This window comes from Polypterus senegalus, chromosome 7 (genome assembly GCF_016835505.1).
Source record: "Polypterus senegalus isolate Bchr_013 chromosome 7, ASM1683550v1, whole genome shotgun sequence".
Taxonomy (NCBI): Eukaryota; Metazoa; Chordata; class Cladistia; order Polypteriformes; family Polypteridae; genus Polypterus; species Polypterus senegalus.
Genome location: NC_053160.1, coordinates 156,760,798 through 156,786,959, shown reverse-complemented (window position 1 = coordinate 156,786,959; position 26,162 = coordinate 156,760,798). Strand labels below are relative to the sequence as shown.

Here is a 26,162-nt window from a genome sequence, read left to right as displayed (position 1 = left end):
ACCCAAAACACAGTTCGAAATCTACAAAGGCATTCATGCAGAGGGAAAAGTACAATGTTCAAGAATGGCTGTCACAGTCCCCTGACTTGAATATCATCGAAAATCTATGGGATGATTTGAAGCAGGCTGTCCATGCTCGGCAGCCATCAAATTTAACTGAACTGGAGAGATTTTGTATGGAAGAATGATCAAAAATCCCTCCATCCAGAATCCAGACACTCAAAGGCTATAGGAGGCGTCTAGAGGCTGTTATATTTGCAAAAGGAGGCTCAACTAAGTATTGATGGAATATCTCTGTTGGGGTGCCCAAATTTATACACCTATCTAATTTGAATATGATGCATATTGCATACTTTCTGCTTATCCAATAAACTTAATGTCACTGCTGAAATACTACTGTTTCCATAAGGCAGACTCACACCAGAGGCACATATAAAAACAAAGAAACTTTTTATTTTTCTTCACCTGTGGGGCACGTCTTCCCCGTGACCCCCACAGGCACAACACAGTCCCAAGTACACCTAATAAAGCACACCACACTCTTCTTCCTCCATCACTCCTCCTGCGCAACCACCACCTCCTCCTCCCGACTCTGACTATTGAGTGGTGGCTGCTGGCATCTTTTATAGTCCACCCGGAAGTGCTCCAGGTGGTTAACTGCCGAGTTCCAGCTGCATTTCCGGGTGTGGAGATTACACTGCTCCCAAGGGCACAGGAGTCCCAGCTGCAGCACCCCCTGGTGGCACTTGCAGGACCCAGCAGGGTTGCACCCAACTCCAATTCCCACAGAGCCCTACGGGAAACCGAGGCACCACTCCAACCCAGAGGGGGCTGCCATCTAGCATCTGGGAAGAGGTATTGCAGAGTCCATGGCTGCTCCCCCAGAACATATAGCGAAGGGCCGTCCAGGCCAGGATCCATCACAATATATAAAAAAACAAAAATCTGTGCAAAATATAGGAAGCTTGTCTCAACAGGTACCAAGTATGCAAAAAGTCCAACAGGAAAAGTAGTTAGACAGGCAATCTGCAGAAATGATTTCACCACTGCATCCTCCACGCCTAGACCAAATTACTCTAGTTATAAGTGTTTATATTAAGTTTTTTTTTTTTTTTTTTTTTTTAACAGACTAAAATCAGGATGGCATACTTACATAATGTATACTAATCGTATTGTAGTGCTCTGGGAACTTAGACTTCTGGTCACTGTTTGTACGATATCTGCATGACCATTCTTTTATTACACATTTATTTTTGTTGGGTATATCCACTTTCCTCCCACATATGCAGAAACGTATCAGTTGTATGAGCCAAAGTGAGTTAATGTGTGATGTTGGATGGGCCATCATCGTCATCTAGCAATTGATCCAGCTTTGCACATGGTAATGCCAGGATAGCTCTTGACCATCCACAATACTTCAGGTTCAGAAAATGAATGGTTCAAATGTGCATACCTTTCACTGTGTACAAAGGATGTAATTTCAGTTAATTCCTCAGTACTACTGAAGAATTGTACATTTATAACCATTCTTGTAACAGATGTCACCCATAAAGATGTACTTGTAACTTTCCAGTCCCTCACTTATAAGTGTGGTTCACAATAGAGTAAAAAACTGTAGTTATAGGCTCTTTAATACATGCAGGCTATTTATCAGGTTCAGTGCACATATGGACAAAGTGGGAGTCATAAAACTAGCACAGAATACTCTGGGTCTAGGTCTTATTTTATTCTTCTGTGAAAAAAGCTGGTAAACTGGCAAGACAGGCACAATAAAGATGGAATATAGAAGTCTATGATTAACCTAACAGTTTAAATACTAAATTGTTGAGTGTAAACTTTGGCTATTATGTAAAGTTTAGTGATTTGATTCTGAAATACAAAACTGAGGTGTAAACAGTTAAACCATATTTTTACTACATGTTGTTGTGCTCCATGTTCTTCGCAGCTGCTTCCTAATTAGTAAACTGCAGCATTTTTCAACACCAAAGACAAATTTATAATTAAGAGCAGAAAACAGTAGTATTTGTCTTCATGCAGTTTTCAAAAACAGTTTAAGATGTAGATGCATACAGTGCAACTTTAAATACTTTTTATTTTGTATTTGGATCAGCTGTTTCTCAGTTTCTCATCCATAATTGTCTGTAGAATTTGAAGGTGTTGTTTTGATCATAACTCATGAAGGTGTTGGAATTGTGGGAATAATATCTAGCAAGTGCTGTGATTACTTAATAGCTGGATACTAATAATTTCTCTTTTGTGATACATTCAAAAGATTTGTAAGGAAACTTCTCTTGACTTTCACGTTTTGTACCTTTGCCTTTACTGCTCTTTGGAAACAGTATTTAAAGGATAAAACTGAGAGTATACTTGATACGCTTACACACACATGCAAACGTTTAAAAAGTAATACCTGAGCTCGTTTCTCCATATCTTGGCAAGTTCCAAGCTGTTCCTCCATTGCTGCTCTGATCTGCCGTGCATCATATTCTAACTGCCTCCTTGTCATATCTGTCTGTAGAGAAAACTGAAAATAAAAGGGGAAAAAAAACACTCAGACCAAAATTAAAAAAAGTATAAAAAATTGTCATCTTAAAACTGCTTTCAAGATATCTGTAACTATTCCTTTCATTTAAACATTATTCCATTCTTTACTGTGGAAGAATGTAATTGCATAAAATTGACAGATATTTTGGTAAGGAAATGTTTGAAAACTATTGGTCAATAAGAAAAAAAGGGTCAAACCGATCTGATACTGTAGTTGTATATCCTGTTGTGTGCATGTAACCATTTCTACAGTAGAGTAAATTTCAACAACTGATTCCTGAATCTGTTTGATAAACTCTCTACCTATTGACTGAAGTCTGTTCTGGATACTGTAATGACCATAGCCATAATGTTTCAATACTTTTAATTAAAAAGGTAATGACAAACACAACATAATGGTAATACTGTTCTGATCAAAATGGCTAAACAAAAAATTAAAACTGAAGCATCTTAGCCTACAAAAACTGCACAAAATATATGTGTATGTCTTGTAGTAGTGCAAAAGAAAAAAGAGAGCAACCTGTGATCAAGCATGATGTCACAACTTGCTGACATCAGGCAATATCCACCCAAGACCCACAGTGGAAGAGAAAAAGTGCAATGAAACTTAGTGCTTTGGGTGCCCCGAGCTCTAACTGGCTTTTATATCTCGAGGAATAACGTGAGCTGCCACAGCTATGCTAATGACACACAAATGTATTGATCAATAGCGCCTGACGACCCCAACACTCTTGATTCACTGCCACAATGTCTCACTTGTGTTTCCGAATGGATGAGTAGCAATTTTCTCAAATTAAATAAAGAGAAAACAAAAATTTTAGTGATTGGCAATAATGGATATAATGAGGTTATTAGAAATAAACTTGATGCATTAGGATTAAAAGTCAAGACGGAGGTAAAGAATTTAGGGGTAACTAATCACTCTGACCTGAATTTTAATCAGATTACTAGGACAGCATTTTTTTCACTTAAGAAATATAGCAAAAGTTAGACCTCTTATAAAATTGTAAGATGCTTAAAAATTAGTTCACGCTTTTGTTTTCAGTCGGCTAGATTACTGTAATGCACTCCTCTCAGGACTACCCAGAAAAGACATCAATCGATTACAACTAGTGCAGAATACAGCTGCTACAATTTTAACTCGGAAATAAAAATCTGAGCACATCACCCCAGTTTTGATGTCACTACACTGGTTACCCGTGTCATTTAGAATTGACTTTAAAATACTGCTTATGGTTTACAAAGCCTTAAATAATCTCGCTCCATCTTATATTTCGCAATGTCTTACACCTTACACTCCAAATCGTAACCTTAGGTCTTCAAATGAGTATCTACTTAGAATTCCAAGAGCTAAACTTAAAAGAAGGGGTGAGGGGGTCTTCTGCTGTCATGCACCTAAAATCTGGAATAGCTTGCCAATAGGAATTCGCTAGGCTAATACAGTGGAGCACTTTAAAACACTGCTGAAAACGCATTACTTTAACATGGCTTTCTCATAGCTTCACCTTAGTTAAATCCTAATGCTCTGTATATTCAATTAATTGTCATTATTATTCATGGTGGCTCCAAAATCCATACTAACCCCTATTTTCTCTTCTGTTCTTTTTCTGGTTTTCTGTGGTGGTGATCTGCGCCACCACCGCCTGATCAAAGCACCGTGATATCCCTACATTGATGGATTAAAGGCCAGAAGTCCACATGACCATCAAACCCTGAATACAATGAGGAGTGATTGAGGTCATTTATGTTAGGTAGAATGCCTAGTGGGGGCTGGGCGGTCTCGTAGCCTGGAACCCCTGCAGATTTTTTTTTTTTCTCCAGTCATCTGGAATTTTAATTATTTTTCTTTTTTCTCTTTCTTCAGCATGTAAAGCACTTTGAGCTACATTGTTTGTATGAAAATGTGCTATATAAATAAATGTTGTTGTTGTTATATATCCTTTTGGAAAGTAACCATAGACATTTAACTGCTCTTGTTGGCTTACTTTACATTATTATGGTACCATGTACTGCTCAACACTTAATGCTTGGAAAGGCCATAATTAAGATAAGTCTGTCATTACTATGTCATAGGTAAAGTATGAGGTGTACAATCATAGTGATTCAAGCTAGGATGCTTGAAAGGTGTATATGTTTAAGTGCTTACAGGCCTGTAGGTGTCTTGGTGGTATGAAAGCTCTTAAGGGAGACCACAAAAGAAGGCCGCCGCTGTTACTTGCTTACACTCATTAACAATTACAACAACATTAGTGTCCAATTCATTACAGTGAGTCACATTACAGGAAGACACCTGTGTTCTTATAGGCTTCACTTTCAAGGGGGTTTGTGAGATATCATTTTCATGACACAATATTCAGCACACAATATGCATTTGTTAGCGATGGTACAATCAAAGAAGAGGTAGGTTGCAATAACCTAAACAAGCATTTTGCAGATTTTGATTATAAACTATAATAAATTGTAAACTATTCAATAATTTTTCTCTCATACTAAACAAAGAATCATTTGAGAAAAAAATACCAGACTTGATGCATTAAAAGGGCATAGAAAGGGTTAAAGTACATTTTACCACTGCGCTACTATGGAGCATAACTAGGTATGGCATTCATTGTTTCTAAACAAAGGTTAGAGAATAATATTCCATAACACTGTAACACTAAAAAAAAAAATCAAATTTATTCTTTAATTTGAAATTCTTTCCTAAGCATTTCTTGTACACCATCTAGCAAGCTAGACTGTCATGGGCTCCATTTAAGCAGACTGGATAGCACACTTTAGAGAAGATGTTGTCAAAGTACCATGGTAAGGTAATTTATACGAGACACATTATACAAAGGTAGTTTATGTTCCTTGTTGCCTTAAAATGTAAACACTTGACAGTTTTAGTAGAGAGATAAACAAATGTGTTTGGTATGGTGGTGTAGCTGACAGCACTGTTGCCTTACAGATCCAACTTCCAGGATTTAAATCCTGCACCCAGTTTTTGTCCATGTGCATTTTCACCCAGTGTCAACATGGATTTTTCACTTGATAAACCACCTATATTCATACAATTTCAAAAGACAAGTGCTGTTGGTTTAACTGGAATTTCCAAGATGACCAGCTAAAATAGCCTCAGGACCTCTGCGACCCAAAAAAAAATGAAGCAGATTTTTGAATGTTGGTGTCGAATAAAAAAAAAGCAACCAAACAAGAGAGATGAAATTTTTTAAAATTATAAATGGGAACAGATTCATATTTTGCCATTATTTATAAAAGTAAACAAAACTGTGTAAAGGTTGACTTTTTACATTTTTTAAATTTTAAAATCAGGCCAAGTTTTTCATCTCACTGTCTGACCACAGCAGGACAATTTCAACATTCATCTTTGTACTGGATATTACATTTGACCACCATAGAGGAATATTTAGAAAGCTTAAAAGAAACAAAAATGCATAACACATTGTATTATCCTTCCCTGTTTCAAACAGAATTTCTTTTACCATTTTGAGAGAGCCAAAGAGGAAAATGGCAGAACAATGGCAAAGCAATGAGAAAACACATTATGGAACTAACAGGTCTCACACATGTTTATGAGTCCTAAAAACAGTTTTCAGGATTGGGTAAAAAACCTACCATATTTAGACATAAAGACACTACAAAAACATTTCTCTGGTCATTACTCAAATTTTAACAAATTAAAACTGCTTCAATATCCTTTAACCCCTTCTATTCAACAGAGTATATTAAATGATCTTTTCTTTATATTTTTGATTTACAAATATAAATCTAATAATTATTACTAAGGCAGATACGATGGGAGGTCAAAGAGTTCCTGGCATTGTGATACAGCAGAAGAGTGAGAGATCAGATTATGCACACATTGTTGTGGTGGGGAGTGCAGCACATCTGTAGATCAGCTACAACAGGTCTGGATTGGTTTCGGTATGTAGTATTGTTTTGTTTTAATTATTTGAGTAAGATGTGTGCATAGTCATTCTGCGCAATGTTGCAGTTCGAGCAACGTGATAACATTGTTATTACTTGATATTACTGTGTAGTGTGAACTGAATGACTCGCATAATTATTTATTAAAAAAAGCATACACTCACTGGCCATTTTATTAGTTACACCTTGCTAGTGTCAGGTTGGACCCCCTTTTGTCTTCAGAAGTGCAGTAATTCTTTGTGGCACAGATTCACCAAGGTGCTGGAAACATTAATGTCAATTTGGAATAAAATGCCTAAGGGTAGTACCACACAGTTGTTGTAGATCTGTCAACTGCATCTATCTATCTATGATGCATATCTCCCATTCCACCACATCCCAAAGGTTCTCTATTAGATTGAGATCTGTTTATTGTGGAGGCTATCAGAATACAGTGAACTTATTGTCATATTCAAGAAACTAGTTTCAGATGGTTTGAGCTTTGTGACAAGGTGTATTATCCTGTTGGAATTACCAATCAGAAGATTGGTACAGTGACGTTATAAAGTGATGAACATGATTAACAATACTCAGGTAGGCTGTGGCATTTAAACGATGTTCAATTGGTGCTAAAGAGCCCAAAGTGTGCCAAGAAAATAGCCGCCTCACCATTACATCACCAACACCAGCCTGAAATGTTGATACGGTAGGAAGGATTCATGCTTTCATGCTGTCGACGCCGATTTCTGACCCTACCATTTGAATGTCGCAGCAGAAATTAAGACTCATCAGACCAGGCAACATTTTCCAATCTTCTGTTTGTCCAATTTTGGTGAACCTGTGTGAAATGTAGCCACAATTGCCTGTTCTTAGATGACAGGAGTGGCACCAGGTGTGGTCTCCTGCTGTCATAGCTCATCTGCTCCAAGGTTCAACATGTGCATTCACAGATTCTCTTCTGCATACCTTGGTTGTAATGAGTGGTTATTTGAGTTTCTGTTGCCTTTCTACCAGCTTGAACCTGTCCGGCCATTCTCCTCTGACCTATGGTACCAATAAGGCATTTTCACCCAGAGAATTGCAACTCACTGGAAATTTTCCTGTTATAGACCATTCTCTGAAAACCTTAAAGTTGGTCGTGTGTGAAAATCCAAGTAGATCAGCAGTTTCTGAAATACTCAGATCATCCCGTATGGCATCAATAAACATGCCATGTTCAAAGTCACTTAAATTGCCTTTCTTCCCCATTCTGATGATCGGTTTGAACCTCAGCAGGTAGTCTTGACAATGACTACATGCCTAACTAAACTGACTTGTTGCCAAGTGATTGGCTGATTAGCTACTGACATTAACAAGCAATTGAACAGGTGTGCCTAATAAAGTGGCCCGTGACTGTATATTCACCAGTAATAGTATAAATGAGTTATAATAGGGAAAACAAGATGGCAGGAGAATGCTCAGTCATAAAAAGCCCATTCAGAGTACCAAACAAATGTTAAGATCACTTGACTGAAAATATTTGCACCTCCTAGAAATATAACTAAGAAATATTCTGCCAAAAAAAAATAACTACTTTTTTTAATGTATCCATAAGTAATCCTATTACACAGGGAAAAACTAACATTCAGCTCTCTTCTAATCTATTCCATACTTTATGCAACTGGCTTTTCAGATTTATTTTTGTATTTTAGTACACAATTTTCATAAATAGACATCAATAGTCACTAAAATTACACTGTATTCTTATGCTTTTCTAAGGAAAAATAAAGGCAAGTAAAGCTTTGAAATTAAAAAAAAAAATCCCACAAGACATTCGCAGAACTGCCTTTTGGGAGTGGTGTCAAGACAATATCAACATGAAAGCCACGTTTGTTATTTACTTACACTTTCAGTGAGTGGGAGACTGTCAATCCTTTTGGTAAGATTTTGAAGTTGTGCATAGTACCAGTCCTTTTCTTTCTCTTCCTTTTCTAGTTCAGCAATTAGTAGAGATCTTTATATATAAAAAGAAAAAAAAGTAATGTAATTTGTTTTTGAAGTATAAAAACTACAGACCAACAAGAGAACCTGCTTATTTTAGTTCCAACAAAATGCAACAAGGTTTTCAATATTGCCACACTAAATTGTTGATGTCTTGTTTTAGCTGAAAATGACAGTGTGAGAGTAAATTATATTTAGACAGAGGAGCAAAACAATCTTTTAAACTGCCTTAAAAATACTCCAGCACTGCATGGTGAAGTTTAGTGTTATTACCTAGTTATATACCAGGCATACTTTGCCCTTTTCAACTCTGCGTTCAATGCAGAGATGAATCTTCCCATTTCATTTTCAAAGAAATTCCAGTTAGAGGTAAGCTGGCAATTATTCTCTGGTGGCTCAACTGAGCATCATACTGCAGTGCTGTGTTACATAAACAAGTAATCACTGCATGAGCTGTAATCAAAATGTCTTAGTGCTGACACTGTGTATTTTAAACTACGCCTAATGGAGAGATTCCTGTGTCGCCTAAACTAAAGAACAACTGTTTATCTGCAACTGATCATATTAATACCAAACTAATAAGTTTAATTCATGCATCAGGAAAAACCTTAAAAAATAGAAAAATCTCTCTCTCTCTATCTAGATCACGCCATTTGTATGTACAAGCGGGACAGAAAATGAATTCAGTAGGGTTTTTTTCCCCCCCCATAAAAGATTTTCATGAATTAATAAATCCAAAACATTTTTTTTTTAACTTTTGAAATGAAAAGTATCAAAAAAAATACTAGACATTTTGCCAGTACCTTTCAAATTACACTAACTGCCTGGAGAAAGGTAATGTGTCAAGAAAGATGAACGTTCACGAAGTGTCTGATAAGACAAATCAGAATAGGAGAGGGTGCAGGATATGGCTCCCCTTCAACAACCTGCAGCAGAAACTTGCATCCTAGGCAGCATGCACATACATTCTTCCTACATACACTCAGTTGTACGTAGAATTAAAAAAGTGAAAACCATCAGTTATTTTATCAATAAGCCACAATTAAAAACAGGACAATGAAAAGTTGCACAGCAAAATATAAAGCTTTTATATAAGTAATGTCACCTGTCAAGTGATTTTTGCTCTTCAAACTCAGTCTAACAGTCCTAAGTAACAGCATATTTTCTCTAAACATTTGAAGTCAATGACTGTCAAAATTAATGCATTTGAAATATTATTGCTTTCAAAATGCACTCTTGTACTATGTTTCTCTGTATTTCAAGATTTCAGATATGCTGAACTGCACAGGAAGTTATTTGAAGATATTTTGAAATCATTTCAAATACTGTATCTCAGCATGGTCTGGGTGTTACTTAAATATATATCTCAAAGTGCACTCAAGATAATCTGCATTATAGATAAATGGTGTGCACAAAGTAACAGAATCATCTAATAAATTAACATCAAGAACCTAATGAGAAACAGGGCCTCCATTTTTCTTCAGTTCTTCTTAGAATGTTGTACAAGTCCTCAATTGTGTGTAGTGTGATTATGTTCAATTCCTCAGGAAGAAAACCAGTCAATTCTTGGAGGAAGAAAGGAAGTGAAAACATACGTCATACTTTGGAAAAAGTTCAGATCTATTGTTTGGGAAGACAATGAAATATATGCGAATTCTTCCTTGTGTACATGACACCATGCTTGAATTAGTTTAGAAATGAGTAGTGGAGAGTTCTTATCTTGGATTTGGTGAACATCATGAGGGAACAATGTCTGCATTAAAGGGTGCAACATGTCCTACAAAATAGCATTACTGTCCTTGGGTATTACACAAGCATGCAGAATAATCAGACTTAAACCCCACAACATGGTTTTACATATAGTATCATTACTGATTCCCCATCACATACAATATTTGGAGACAGACACAGTGATTTGAAGGCATCCTTTGGCTTTCTCCCTGGATGTAGGAAATAGGGTTAATTATAACTCTTTACAGCTTGTTGCAGTTTTTCATTGTTCATGTTTCCAAGGGACTTGTATTCCTTACACCAAGTTATGTGTCTTTGTGCAATGGCTTCCAAGTGCCAGCTCTGCCATAAATTTCAGTTTGTAAGGCTTACAACATACAGATGTTGCCGATTTAATTTTGTAGTTATTTTTGAGGCCGTATTTCTGTCCATTTTGACACACCGGAAATGAATTTTAAAATATCTAAAAAGAACTTGTATTGAGATTTGAGAAATATCAACATTTTAACTAGACAGCCTTATAATAGAATATTTTAAAGACACTAATTTTGAGACATCTACCTAATCTCAGATAAAGTATAAAGTCAATTTGAGTGCCCAAGACAGATGGCACCTCATCCAAGTTGTATCCAGTCTTGCCCTGGAAAAATGTAAGATTATACTGCCACTCCAAGTGACCCTTCACTGAATGAGGCATGTGCAGAAAATGGCTTTGTCAAGAGGAAATGAATGGAGTAGCTGAAGGTCAGACGGGTATTACTAGCCCCTGGCATCTGCCTCCATTTGTGACTGGAACACAGTTTTGGTTCTCCCGTCAGGCCAAAAAGGAATAAACCCACCTCATTCCCCATGAATAAATTGCTGTTGGGGTTTCATTTCATTTTCACTTTGTATTATAATTCAGTACTTTCTTTTTTAGAAGCTACGTCTCTATCATGATAAACAGTCCTCTTGTAAAACTGTCTGCAAACTTTGTAGGTTACATCATGTAGGTAATGTTGCACAAGTCATAATACTGATGCATGAATGTTTTTTTAAAATATTGTGTTCATGGTAGTTTAGTTCAATCTAACTTACTGTATAAATGGTAGCCAAGCTATCATTTTGAGAACACACAATTCAAGTTTCATTTTAAGAATAGTGGTTAAAAAAACAGAAATGATTTAAATATGTACCTGTATTGAAAACAAGCCACCAGTTAGTGCCATTAAAAAGAGATTCAAATTTTTATAATGTTTAAATTAATTTAAAGTTTACAACAACAAAATGGAAGAATACTTGGCAAGAGAATATTAAATATGATAAAACAGACCACTACCTTTATTAGACTTCTGCCACACAGATGCTTCATCTTTATACATATTATCCATATTTATAACCAGTAATCAACATGTATTTTTTTGAAGTGATCTGCATTCTGTATCAAAAATATTTAACAGTAAGTAATTTTCAAATTACTATCATAGATCTTTAGACTACAAATTAATTTAATCAAACGATGAACCAAAAGTTGATTTCATGCATGTACAAAGAATTAGACCATGTAAAGCCAGGCATTTTTTGGTGTACATTGTAAAAAAAAATAAAAATAAAAATTCAGCTCAAAAGGAACTATTCAAAAGAAATGTGCTGGTGTGATTTATTGAATGTCAATGAAATTTAAGTGCAGTAATTGTTGATAAGACATGCATGCATGCATAGAATAGACCATATTCTGGCAGCTTGACCTGTTTGCATTCATTTTTATTGTCACCAAATTTTGGCAGCCAAAATCAGAATGTGAGCCAAAGGTCAAGCAGTGATTTGTGTCATCCTGATGTTAATGAAGCAATAATCAGCTCTGTCTATCATTACACAAAGGCACAGGAAGGGCACAGGCCCATTAAAAATGACAAGTCTGTAAATAATTTTGTTTACACACACATGAATGAGTGCCTGCAGACAGTAGCATGATTTGTGTTTTATGGCAAGCATAAGAACATCTGTTTTTATTCAAGAAGCAAATGTTTTTATGATCTATTCCATTTCAAAACCACAGTTTAGTGCATGTACAGAAATTCTGTTCATGTATCTGATTTTTTAAACTGCATTTACTATATATCATGTAGTATTTTAAGATACACCGCAAATGGCAGACATATTACAATATCAGGTGTACTATTCCTATAATGCCAAGAAGCCACTCTGAGACCTCTATTTTTGGACACACATAACCAAAGAGTGCAAATAAAGAGTCAAGAGCAAGCCAAAAGAGAAAACAGGAATTAAAGCTGCATGAAGCTTGATAAAGGAACAAGTAATAAAACTAACTTGTGACAAAATGCCAGTGAAGAAGAGCAATGTTCCTCAATGAAACACCTATTGACAATTCAGTTTTATGCTACTATTCATAAACTATAAGTGATATTTTTACTCATATTTTCATTGTCTAATGAGATTCATGTACTTAGGAAAAGACTGTAGTACTAGGGTGTTGCACCGTGTTAGCCATTATGAATGTACAGTAGAGACAAGCCAAGCAAAATGACCCCCTTTATAAATTTTTGCTTGGCTTTTCCCTACATTAGGAAAAGACTAATACGTACTTTAAAATAACAGTTCAAACTAAGTGTATTCAAACTGACAGACTGCACTTCAGCAGTTATTTTCTATACTTTTCAATAACCATCTGAAATAAGCAATTATTTAAAAAGCAATACAGCAACTTACTTACATTCATTAAGGTCTATGTATTGGGCATTTAAGATAAGAGGCAGTATAAAATGCAGAAACCAAACCAAAACACCCAATTTAAACAACCTGAAATAAACCCTAAACTTCAAAAAACTATTGAAACATAACATTTTCCTAAATAATAAGCAAAATGTAAAAGCTGATGCAACTCTGGGCAAATTCTGAAAAATTAACATGAATAAACACACTTAGGAATCCATTAGCTGAATGAACCTTTCCTGAAAAGCTAACTCAAGATATATTGTGCAATTTATTAAAATGAATTAAAACTTTACATTTAGCAACACAATAAAATCACATTAATAACTAGGGCTTGGATAATTGTGCCACATTAAGGTTTTCTGTAACACTTTAGGTACTACAAAAATGCATCTAATATTCATTTACAAGACCTTAAAAAACAATTACTTGGGTTTTCATAATACTTACAAAGCATCAGTAAAGTTTTTATTCATCTCCACATTGTGACATACTAACAAAACTTCACTTTTAATTGGTCTAAGGTGGCTTAACTGAGACACATTTCTCTAGATATTACATATTTAGTATAAGACCTGTGAATCCTTCTTATTACCAAACCAAGTAAAATTATCATCATGTCAATATGCCATAATTGCACAGAGATGAAAAATCCATCTACTAATTTTATAAGTGTTATGAAGATCAAAGTAAGTCTTTGTTAAGGTCTTGTTACACAAAAGCAATACTTTAAGTGTTACCAGGCTTACCCTTAGCCCACTCTTTGCATACCACAAGTGTTCATTTTTACTTGATCTGACTTCAGATTCTACAATTACTGAAAAAAATACCCTTACATACAGATTAATTAATACCAATGTTCTTCAAATGCAGGCCTTTGGTTCAGTTAATGTTATAGTTTGGTAGTTTTCAGTTTCTCATCAATAATCAATCTTTGAGGACATTATTGACATTACTATTATAGTCCATACTGAACTAGGTAGGTGAGCTACTGACATGATGTCATCTAGGATTGTGTTTGATGCTGCAGAAAAGGATTCTGGCCTCTGCAATCCCAAGCTGGACTGTTTGGTTTTGAAAAGAGACAGATTACACTTTAAGTACATCATTAAGTCAATAGAAAGTGCAATTGATAATGAAACTCCTTTTCAGTGTGGTGTTTAAAACAAGAATTGGAACTGCGGTCTTCCCTGTTTCACATATTGTGCATTATTAATTTCTATACAGGTATGTTGATCTTTGGCACGCTCATGCAGATTTCAGTGGTAAGGTAATACCTGTTTCAATTAGATTATACGATCTTAAAATGCATTGAAATTTAAAATATGTTTCAACACATGGAATATTTATTTGCATGAAAAAGTCTTACAGGTATTCTGGAAATCGATAAAATGTTGGCAAAATACACTAGTAAATGGAAAAGCATTTTAAATTAAATTACCATAAATAAGACAGCTTTTAGTTAGTAAGTATGCTAACTTATTAGCCTAATCTTATAGTCTACTCAACACAAACAAAAAATGAAATTAATAGTATATGCTATCTACAGGGGGTCCTTGGGTTACAACGTCGCGACATACGACACTCATTCCCATAAAAACTTTTAAAAAATTGAGATGTGAGTGTTTCGGATTACACTGTTAGCATCGTATTTACAGACTTACGGGGGTGAACTAGTTTGGTTGCGGGTGGCGAAAGTACGCGGGATATGAGTGAGGGAGTTTGTGAACTACAGTAGTTTTGTTGCATGCTGTGAAAGTGAAAGTTCGCAGTGTATGAGTGAGGGAGTCAAACTTACAATGCTCACTCCCATAAAAAGTTAAAAAAATTGAGACATGAGTGTTTTGGCTTATGCCATTAGCGTCGTACATACAGACTACATGGGCAAACTAGTTTGGTTATGCGCAGTGGATGAATACACAGTAACACAGCAAGGGAGTTGGCGAACTCGTTTGGTTGAACGCGGAGGAAGTGTTCTATTTGTGTTGCTTTGTTTGGCAACTTTTTGGCCCTTATCATGGCTCCTAGACGAAAGTCAGAGTCTTCAGATGGTAGTGTTTCGAAGAAGAGGAAAGCCATCACGATGGAAGTGAAATTAGACATTGTAAAGAGATCAAAAGGAATAAAGGTAAGGAATTTATTTTTACACTCATTTTTTCTGTTACTACAGTACAGTATATTTATGTCCTTTTGCTTTTTTGTGGCTTAGTTGTGTTTTTATGTTCTAGATTATAATTTTGCAAATGTGCTAGGATAGGTAAGTGACTTAGGCTAGGGTGTGTTTTGACTTACACCAAACTTCAGGTTACATCACTGTTGTAGGAACGGAACTGTGTCATAACCTGAGGACCCCCTGTATTAATGATTAGTGTGGTACTGAGGTGTCACCAATTGCACGACTGCACTCAGGGCCTAATTTGGGATCCTGAGGTGATTTGATGTGTGGTGGGTACAACAATGTACTGTATTCAGTGCATGCTCTCCAACTACAAAGTGTATGGCTCAAGTTCTTTTCACTATGTTACAAAATACTCCAATATTCTACACAATGCCAATGTTCAGCAAGTATTACTAATTAATAGATGAATCACACAGAAATCCACTAACACTCACATGAACACTAATCAAATGTACCAAGAAGTGGCAAAGAAGGTTAATTTCTCACTCAAAAACTCAGTATTCACATGTATTGATTAAAAAACAGTAATAAGCTATACTTATTTAATGATCACCAACTATAAAATAGGATTAAAATTTTTGTTGATTGTGCTTGGTCTTTACTGTACTTAAAACAATATCTGATTAACCCAAATCAATGACTACTAAATTATGAAAAGGACTTCCATGTTTTATAAAATGCATGGGGTTTATAATGGCAGCTGTCATCAACGGTACCATTTCAAATTCTGCAGACACATTCCAGTCTGTGTATCAAATTTACAGATCAGTGGATTACATATACTCTATAGCCCTACATTTTACCCTTGAGCACATAACAAGTGAGATCCCAATATCAGGAGGCCAATTGTTGGGAAAGACTCTGTATTTAATACAATTATTTACTCCAAGATGACATGTTTTCCTCCAAATGATTTTAGACAAAAACCTCTCTCAAAAGCTGCTGCCTGCTGCCTCAACCCTAGACCACATTCATGTTATGAAAAATAAATGGAGTAAGTAAATCTGAAATAAAGATAATAAAATTTGGACTTAACAGTGATGAGACTTCCATTAAAGTGTCAACTCTGACTTGAAACGTTGCCAAAACAATAACCACCTGCCCCTTAATCACCCAAATTAAAACATTTCACTGTTTTAGAAGACAACAGGCACATTCCATTCAGCAAAAGTGGCAATTGTTTCAGAAACTGATGCACAGTAACAATCTACAACTAAGCATTACATTCCTAATGCAGGCTTACTCTATGCTTGATCACATGAAAATAAGGAATATATCAGAAAGAAAAAAAAATATACAACATACCTTTCTTTTTCTAATTCCTCTAAATAACCAGTGCTTTCCCGACTTCCATTTAATAAGCCTCTTCTTGGAAAAGACCCCATAGGAACAGGGCTACTTTCTCCTGACTTCCCAGAAATGGATCCTTCTCGACTACCATATGAATGCAGTGGAACCTTTGGTCTTAACTTTACTCCAGGAAAATTGCTGGCATCCAAGTTCATCTCTGAGGAGAAAGATCACAGACTACATAACTGACATACACAAATATACAAATGATGTTTAAAAGACCATATTAAACACATTTGTTATTGAAAGCACTGAATAAAAAAAAGAACAAATACTGTAAATATACTAGATATCTTTAGGCTGTGGCAGATTAACATTAATATAAATAACTTTCCAATTATATTTTAATTCAAATTTGCCACTACATATTCTGTTCTATTTCGTGGTGCACTCAAACAAAATTGTATTGTTTCTTTCTTTCAACAGAAACACTTTAAACATTTTGTATTTAATGCTGTCAAATGATAAGTTTGTCAAACCAACTTTATTTGAATAAAATTAATATAAAGGTGAAAAAGAGAATGACCTGTAATTTATTTTACCCAGCCTGGTAATCTCTGCTTTAAAACTGATTTTTTTTCTCCATATCTGTAGGCTGAAGAATAAACAACTTTCCTATAACAAAGTGCGTTTTTTTATCAGTAATCCCATGGGCTTCCTGGAACAGAATCCAAGACTATACTTTAAAATGCATCTTGTTATATGTAATCTTGATTCTAATAAAGCCACATTAAAGTGGACAGAGAGCATGCAAATTTATAAGTCATCAACCTTAAGCTTAAGATTACTGAATGTTAGTATGTTTATAAATAAATGAATTGAAAGCATTACTTATAACAAAAGAATCTGCAAGATGGAGGCTAAAATTCAAGATGTTTTGCGCGAAAGGCCAACTTAAAATTTTAAGCGAATGTATAAATAGAGGCCTGAGTGCAAAATAGCCTAAACAATCCATTTTAGTTATGCTGGGATAACAGTTTACTTTTATATTGACAGCTAAGACATAAATTACACTTGAACATCTGCAAATGGTGGCAAAAATACTTAGAATGCTGAATGCTGGACAGTCTGCCCTAATGGTAGAAAGGAACATTATACATATTCAACACTTGGGATATACCAAAAGTAAAGTAACTGCCCACATTCAGAAAAGTTAAGATACTATTCTGATACTAAGAGTCACAAGAACTGGAAATAAACACAGTAAATGTAAAAGAGAAAAAAGGAGTGGAGGCATATTTCTAACAGACAAAATTCTGTTTTTCTGCTATATTGTCTTATATAATACTGTATAACTAAATGAGTGACTTACACACACACACACTACTGTATATGGACAAAAGTATAGGGACACACCTCTTAATTGAATTCTGGTGTTTCAATCATACCCATTGCCACAGGTGTATAAAATCAAACACCCAGCCATGCAGTCTCAATTTACAAACATTGGTGAAACAAAATGGGTCATTCTGAAGAGCTTAGTGACTCCAAGCATAGTACCAGGAGATAGTCTTATTCCAAAGGTAGCATCCTGTTCGTGAAAATTCATCCCTGCACGATATTATAGAGTCAATTATAAGTGGTATTATTGGACAGTGGAAGCATTTAGGAACAACAGCAATTCAGACATGCAGCAGAAGACCATGTAAAGTGACAGAATGGGGTCAATGACTGCTAAGGTGCATGGTGCTGAAAAGTCACCAATGCTTTGGAACTGTTCAGCTGTGGAATCAGCAAACTTCCACTAGCTTTAACTGTGCAGTGGGAGCTTCATGGAATAGGTTTCCATAGCCCGGCAGCTGCATGCAAGCCTCAAATCACCAAGATCAATGGCAAGCGTAGGATAGAATGGTGTAAAGCACACCACCACTGGACTGTGGAGCACTGAAAAACGTGTTCTATGAAGTGTCAAATCACACTTCTGTTTGGCAGATGCTAGAAGAACATTACCCGCCTGACTGCATTGTGCCAACTGTAAAGTTAAGTGGAGGAGCCGTTTTTTGGGTTTAGGCTAGGGTTATTTTATATATATATATATATATATATTTATATATATTTATATATATATATATATATATATATATATATATATATATATATATATATATATATATATATATATATATATATATATATATATATATATATATATATATATATATATATAGCTGAAAAGAATTAAAGGAACACTTTTTAATCAGAGTATAGCATAAAGTCAATGAAATTTATGGGATATTAATCTGGTCAGTTAAGTAGCAGAGGGGTTGTTAATCAGTTTCAGCTGCTGTGGTGTTAATGAAATTAACAACAGATGCACTAGAGGGCAACAATGAGATGACCCCCAAAACAGGAATGGTTTAACAGGTGGAGGACACTGACATTTTTCCCTCCTCATCTTTTCTGACTGTTTCTTCACTAGTTTTGCATTTGGCGACAGTCAGTGTCACTACTGGTAGCATGAGGCGATACCTGGACCCTACAGAGGTTGCACAGGTAGTCCAGCTTCTTCAGAAAGGTACATCAATACGTGTCATTGCCAGAAGGTTTGCTGTGTCTCCTTGCACAGTCTCAAGGGCATGGAGGAGATTCTAGGAGACAAGCAGTTACTCTAGGAGAGCTGGAGAGGGCCATAGAAGGTCCATAACCCATCAGCAGGACCAGTATCTGCTCCTTTGGGCAAGGAGGAACAGGATGAGCACTGCCAGAGCCCTACAAAATGACCTCCAGCAGGCCACTGGTGTGAATGTCTCTGACCAAACAACAAGAAAGACTTTATGAGGGTGACCCAAGGGCCCCATGTCCACTAATGGGCTCTGAGCTCACTGCCCAGCAGCATGCAGCTCGATTGGCATTCGCCATAGAATATCAGAATTGGCAGATGCACCCTAAGCACGTGACAGAAGTGAAAGGGTCTGGAGAAGCCATGGAGAACATTATGCTGCCTTTAACATCATTCAGCATGAGCAGTTTGGTGGTGGGTTAATGATTGTCTGAGAAGGCATATCCATGGAGGGTCACACAGACCGCTACAGGCTTGACAAAGGCACCTTGGCTGCCATTAGGTATCAGGATGAAATCCTTGGACCCATTGTCAGACCCTATGCTGGTACAGTGGCTCCTGGTGCACGACAATTCCTGGCCTCGTGTGGTGAGAGTATGCAGGCAGTTCCTGGATGATGAAGGAATTGATACCATTGACTGGCCACCACACTTTCCTGACCTAAATCCAATAGAACACCTCTGGGACATTATGTTTTGGTCCATCCAATGCCACCAGGTTGCACCTCAGACTGTCCAGGAGCTCAGTGATGCCCTGGTCCAGATCTGGGAGGAGATCCCCACAACACCATCTGTCATCTCATTAGAAGCATGCACCGATGTTGTCAGGCATGTATACAAGAACACAGGGGCCATACAAAGTGCTGCGTACAATTTTGAGTTGCTGCAATTAAATTTTGGCAAAATATATATATATGAGTTAACAAAATGAGTATTTTCTAACACTAAAAATAAATAACTGTCTGGAAACTAGAACTAAATGAAAATGGGAAAATAAAATAAACTTAGTTTTTGTCATTTTAATTTTCACCACACTGGCCTTTGTGCTTAGTGTACAGACAAGCATGCAGAATACACCATATATATTTGGTAAGGATCAAGCATTGATTCATGAACTTGTGTAAATATTCCTTGCTGCTAGCATCTGAATCTGTGGATTTTACTGGTCATTTCACCCATCAGCTTTTACCTCTGGAACTGAAAGTGAACAACAAAGCCTCATCTCTTGTCAATTACGTATTCTGTGGATTTCATTGGCCATAATTGACCGTCAATCACAAAATGTTCTGTTATGAATGACGGACAGCTTTCACTAAACAATTTTTTTTTAATCAATGACAAGGCACTTAAATTAAAACATGCCACATGTTACTTTGGAAAATACAGCTAAAGAGTTTAAAATTGGAGACAAATAGGATTTGCCAAGTTCTAATTGCTACTATTACCTTCCAAATTCAATCAGTATTTAAACTGGAAAAATCTTCATACACCAAAGATGATAGGAATTTCAGCCATTTTATCTTACTTCCTACAGATATTGCTCATTTATTGACGGTACCTTTGCAGTGACAAATTAAGCAGATCTATAGAGTGCAGTCAATGTTATCAACTGAGCTGATGTTACACATGCAAGTTTAGTTTTAATCAGTTTATTGGTATCAATGCTTTAGTGTGGGCAATGCGGCTTTACAGAGCCCATTCCTGTCACATGGTCATAATTAACTTCTCTATGTTAAATGTTTTATCAATAGTAAACAGATGGACTGCAATTGCCTTAATATACAACTGATATATACAATTTAAATCAAAAAGCAGACAGGAGAGGTCCCATTGGCAGTGACAACAAACATACTGTTATAAGCAAGGGTTGCTAATGTGGTCTGCACGGTTATGTGTATATTAACTAAAGGGAATGGGGAAATGCTGGTACAGAGTACCAGTGCAGAATGGCACACTTCAACCACTAACACCCAATTATCACATTCAAAAAGGGCTTAAAAACTATAGAAGCCCTCAGGTACAAATTACTACTGCATATGCCATCTCCTGGTGTAAAACTAATCCTGTCTGAATAGGGTCTAAGACTGCAAAGAATTACTCAATATTCTGGAAAATACCTTCACTCACACATGTAGGCAAATGTTGTGAAAATCAAAAGCACAAAAAGTGCCTTTAATTTACACAAAATCAATAGCTGTACAACTTGTCTTGGTCTGAAATTTCAAAAGAACCTGAAAAATGATGCTCGCTTTTATGTGTCTGCTGCACTGTACTTCATTTTCAGAAATACCAAATCTACAATGTTGACTTGATGGAAGTAAACTTGACCTACTTTTTCACTGGAAAATTTTTGGTATGCATCAATGCTCTTTTACATCCTCACTGTCACCACATTCAAGCCAAAGTATATAACAAAATAATTTAAAATATTCTTGGACATGCATATTTGCACAACTCCACCTCTCAGTTTATACAATAAGCCATCAGGGATATAGGACTGTTGGTCCAACCAGTCTTAATAAATAAGTGGACAAATGCTTTCATAACTTTTTAACCTTTAATGTCTCAAGAAACAAAATTCAAACACAGGAAATTTGAAATTCATTGCGGTGTTTCCAGGAAAGATCAGAAGTTGCACATAGTTGGTTCCCTATGACCTTCCCAGGCTAAGATCAGAATGGACTACACTATATAATATTGTAATTGGAGCAGTAAAGAATGTACCTAAGGTTAATAATTAAAATGCGCTTGCTACTGGGTGCTTTTCGCTCCACATATTGTAAAAAAAAAAAAAAAATAGCATATGCAAAAATTGAAAACAGGGCAAAAGTCCTAATATGACAAACATATACTTACATATATGCGTACATTTTATATATACACTTGCAATATTTGTAATATTCTGAAATTTCCTTTTTATTTATTTTTTTTAGTTTTTGCTAACCTAAACTTAAATTTAAAACTGGCAGTTTTCCCCGTTTACCTTTTCACCATTTTAGGTCATTCACTGCAGTTCAATTAATTAATTTTGAAGAAAAAAGTTCTAAAACATTTGACCAGTAGTGTACAAAGTGTATACATATACACATATTTGCATACACACACACCCCCCAATCAGCCACAACATTAAAACCACCTGCCTAATATTGTGTAAGTCCCCCTCATACTGCCAAAACAGCTCTAGTCTGTTGAGGCATGGACTGCACAAGACCTCTGTCAGTGTCCTGTATTATCTGGCACCAAGACATTGCATATGAAGGATCTACCGCTAAGGTGGGGCCTCCATGGACTGGACGTGTTTTACCAGAACATCTCACAGATGCTCTATCAGAACCAAGATCTGAAGAATCTGGGAGGCAAGTCAATACCTTGAAATCTTTGTCATGTCACTCAAACCATTCCTGAACAATTTTTGCAGTGTGACGGGGCTCATTATCCTACTGAAAGAATTAGGCAATGCTGTTTCCATGAAGGGGTGCAAATCATCTGCAACAATATTTAGGCAGGTGATACACATGAAAGCAACATGCAAATGAATGCCAGAAAACAAGGTTTCTCGGCAGAACATTGCCCAGAGCCTCATACTCCCTCATTCAGCCTGCCTTGTGGTAATTACAACTCAAAGACACATGATAACCTATATGGTGTTCCACAAGGCTCTATCCTGGGTCCGCTGCTCTTTTCAATCTACATGCTTCCGTTAGGTCAGATTATCTCGAGGCACTACTTCAGTTACCACAGCTTTGCTGATGACACACAGCTGTATTTATCAATAGTACCTGATGACCCAGAAGCTGTTAATTCACTAACACAATGTCTTACTTGTGTTTCTAATTGGATGAATAGTAATTTTCTCAAGCTAAATAAAGAGAAAACAGAAATTTTAGTGATTGGCAATAATGGAGACAATGAGATCATTAGAAATAAACTTGATGCATTAGGATTAAAAGATGGAGGTAAAGAATTTAGGGGTAACTGTTGAGTATAACCTAAATTTTAAATCACATATTAAATCAGACCACTAGGACAGCAATCTCTCACTTAAGAAACATGGCAAAAGTTAGACCTCTTATATCATTGAAAGATGCTAAGAAATTAGTTCACGCTTTTGTTTTCAGTCGTCTAGATTACTGTAACGTACTCCTCTCAGGACTTCCCCAAAAAAGACATCAATCGTTTGCAACTAGTGCAGAATGCAGCTGCTAGAATCCTAACTAGGAAAATAAAATCCAAGCACATCTCTCCAGTATTGATGTCACTACACTGGTTACCTGTGTCATTCAGGATGGACTTTAAAATATTGCTTATGGTTTACAAAGCCTTAAATAATCTCGCTCCATTTTATATATTGGAATGTCTGACACCTTATATTCCAAATCGTAACCTCAGTTCCTCAAATGAGTGTCTGCTTAGAATTCCAAGAGCAAAACTTAAAAGAAGTGGTAAGGCAGCCTTCTGCTGTTCTGCACCTAAAATCTGGAATAGCTTGCCAATACAAATTTGCCAGGCTGATACAGTTTAGCACTTTAAAAAACTGCTAAAAACACATTACTTTAACATGGCTTTCTGATAACTTCACCTTCATTTAATCCTGATACTTTGTGTATTCAATTCATTATAATAACTATTCATGGTAGCTCTAAAATCCATACTGACCCCTACTCTCTTTTCTGCTTCTTTTCCTGGTTTTCTGTGGTGGCGATCTGCGCCATCACCACCTAATCAAAGCACCGTGATGTCCTACATTGATGGATTAAAAGCCAGAAGTCTACATGACCATCATCATCAAGCCCTTCCAAGAGAACCCTAAATACAAACAGGACTGATCATTAATGTTAGGTAGAATGCCCAGAGGGGACTGGGCGGTCCCGTGGCCTGGAACCTGTGCAGATTTTATTTTTTCTCTCCAGCCATCTGGAGTTTTTTTTGTTTTTTCTGTCCTCCCTGGCCATCAGACCTTACACTTATTCTAAGTTAATTAGTGTTGTCTTATTCTAATTCTTACTTTGTCTTTTATTTATCTTTTCTTTATCATGTAAAGCACATTGAGCTACATTATTTGTATGAAAATGTGCTATATAAATAAATGTTGTTGTTGCTGTTGTTGAAGGGCCCAAATGATATTCTGGCCATGCTGGAAAAACGGTAACCACGATTCAACAATTTAAGAATAGTATTTTTTTAAAACAACTGGAGTGTTTCCTGCTTTGCAAACAGTGCTGTTGGTATAAGATCCAGCCACAGCACAACCTTAAACTGTATTAAGCATGTTTGAAAATGACTGACCATTTTCTCAAACTTAAAAGTATAAAAGTATATTAAATGCAAAATAAAAATACAAAATATGATAAATACTATAAAAAGTAATGTTTGTAAAAATGTTAGTTTTACTAAGGAAATAGTGTTATACAGATTACGCTTTTATATTTGCTAAAACATCTCTGCTTTTTGAATTATACCTTATCTATTCATTTACCATAGTTTTAGTGTACTGTTAATATTTTCATAACCAAAAACACACACTTGGATCATTTTAGATACCTACAACTGCAATACATGACATCTGAATTTGTCATTTGCGATGTATGTTCCTTATTTCCATAGAAAACTGCTATAAAAATCTCCATCATTATAATAGGTTTTCATGAAAAAGTACCTTTGGTTCCAATCAGTGTTTTAATAAATACATTCCTAATTCTAAGCAACAACTTACTGTATCATCTTTTATATATACCTATATAAATATAGTACCTATTACATGAAGCTAAACTCAGAGTATATAAATCAAACTGACATTACTGTAAAACATTTTTATTATATACAAAAACAAACTGTTTTGATAATTAAACCAGCATATATAAAAATTATGCTTTCTATAATTTTATATAGACATTTAATTAATGATGTTATTTAAATAACAGTGAGAATTATGCTTTAAATTGAAAATGGTATTGAATTAAACAAATACCACTACAATATAAGAAAAGATACAAAAATGAATTTCCATTTTACAGGAGCAAAAGTAAACAATACTAACTTTGTAAGTTTGTTTTGCATTTTGTTTTTTTTTTTTGTTTTTTTTTTTAAAACAACACTACAGGTGTGGAATGAGGGAGCATATTTATAACATGTAAATGCAATGCCATATTACTCTTTTAACTGTCTTAGCTATATAGTAAATTGTTTAAGGCTAACAAGATTATATGCATACTATTTATTTAAAAAGCAGACCTGACTAAATGTGCTGCCAACCACTAAACTAGCAGCAATACATGAAATCATAACTGAAGCTCAAATCCCACCTTTAAGGCGTTCCAATAAGTCAATTTGTCCCGAAGATCCCATGGATTCTTCTTCAATGCTTCCTTGAAGCTGCTTAAGAACCTCCTGGAGCAGAGAATGGAGTACAATCAGTATTCCTATGACCATGCTGTATTAAGCAGAGGAAGCTGCATGCTGCTTTCTGATTTAGCTTAACTCACAAGGTTTCAGTGCATCAGATCGGTTGCTAATGGACATCACAGCTCCTTTTGTTCTCCCTCACAATCTCTTTTTGAGAAATCCAAGCACATCTAAGTCTTGGCAAAAACTCACAAGAGCCATTTAATTCCACTTGAAAAAAAACGTATCAAATGGAATCGCTGATGACATGAAATTTAAAGCAACATATAATAGATTCTCTTTCTTTTGAACATGTCTCCTTAAGACTTTTTCCTCAGATAACTTATTGTTTATTGCCAAAGTGCATATGCACCTTTAAAAATATTTGGAATATTGGACAGAAATAAATGATAACTACAAACTGTTGTGACTATAATTAGCAACCTAGATAAAGGGGTACATTACAAAATTAAATTAAACTAAATAAAGCCCAACAAAACTAATAAGATTAAGTAGTAATTACAAAAAATAATGAATTACACATTTAAAAGCTGTACTTAACAAAAAATTACTTTCACCATTCATGTGGTGTTAAAACTGTAGCTATACATTGTTGAAACAGTAGGCAAACTAATATAAAAATCTTCTCATCAGTGCCTTAATCAGAGAGGAGTTAAAGGATGTTCTAAAGCTATAAGCTGTGCTGCATAATCAGAATACAAAAAGTAAATTGTGGAACTATTAATTGATAGCAGAAATGTGTTAACATGATTATGCATAAGCTAAGAAAAAGAAAACATTGCTATGATTTAATATAAAT

The 26,162-nt window shown here is 35.6% G+C and overlaps 1 protein-coding gene across 5 annotated transcripts in view; it reads right to left on the bottom strand.

The window, feature by feature from the left end:
* The window catches only part of apc (APC regulator of WNT signaling pathway), a 187,278-nt gene that overhangs the window by 47,271 nt on the left and 113,845 nt on the right, over positions 1-26,162 (bottom strand). For 4 of the 5 annotated variants that reach the window (XM_039759426.1, XM_039759429.1, XM_039759428.1 and 1 more), the window contains 4 exons: positions 25,264-25,348; positions 16,358-16,559; positions 8,335-8,443; positions 2,411-2,524 (listed from right to left, as the gene is read on the bottom strand). In XM_039759426.1, the coding sequence (XP_039615360.1) occupies positions 2,411-2,524; positions 8,335-8,443; positions 16,358-16,559; positions 25,264-25,348 (510 nt within the window). The remainder of the gene's footprint in view (positions 1-2,410; positions 2,525-8,334; positions 8,444-16,357; positions 16,560-25,263; positions 25,349-26,162) is intronic. The other variant, XM_039759431.1, reaches the window with a different exon arrangement.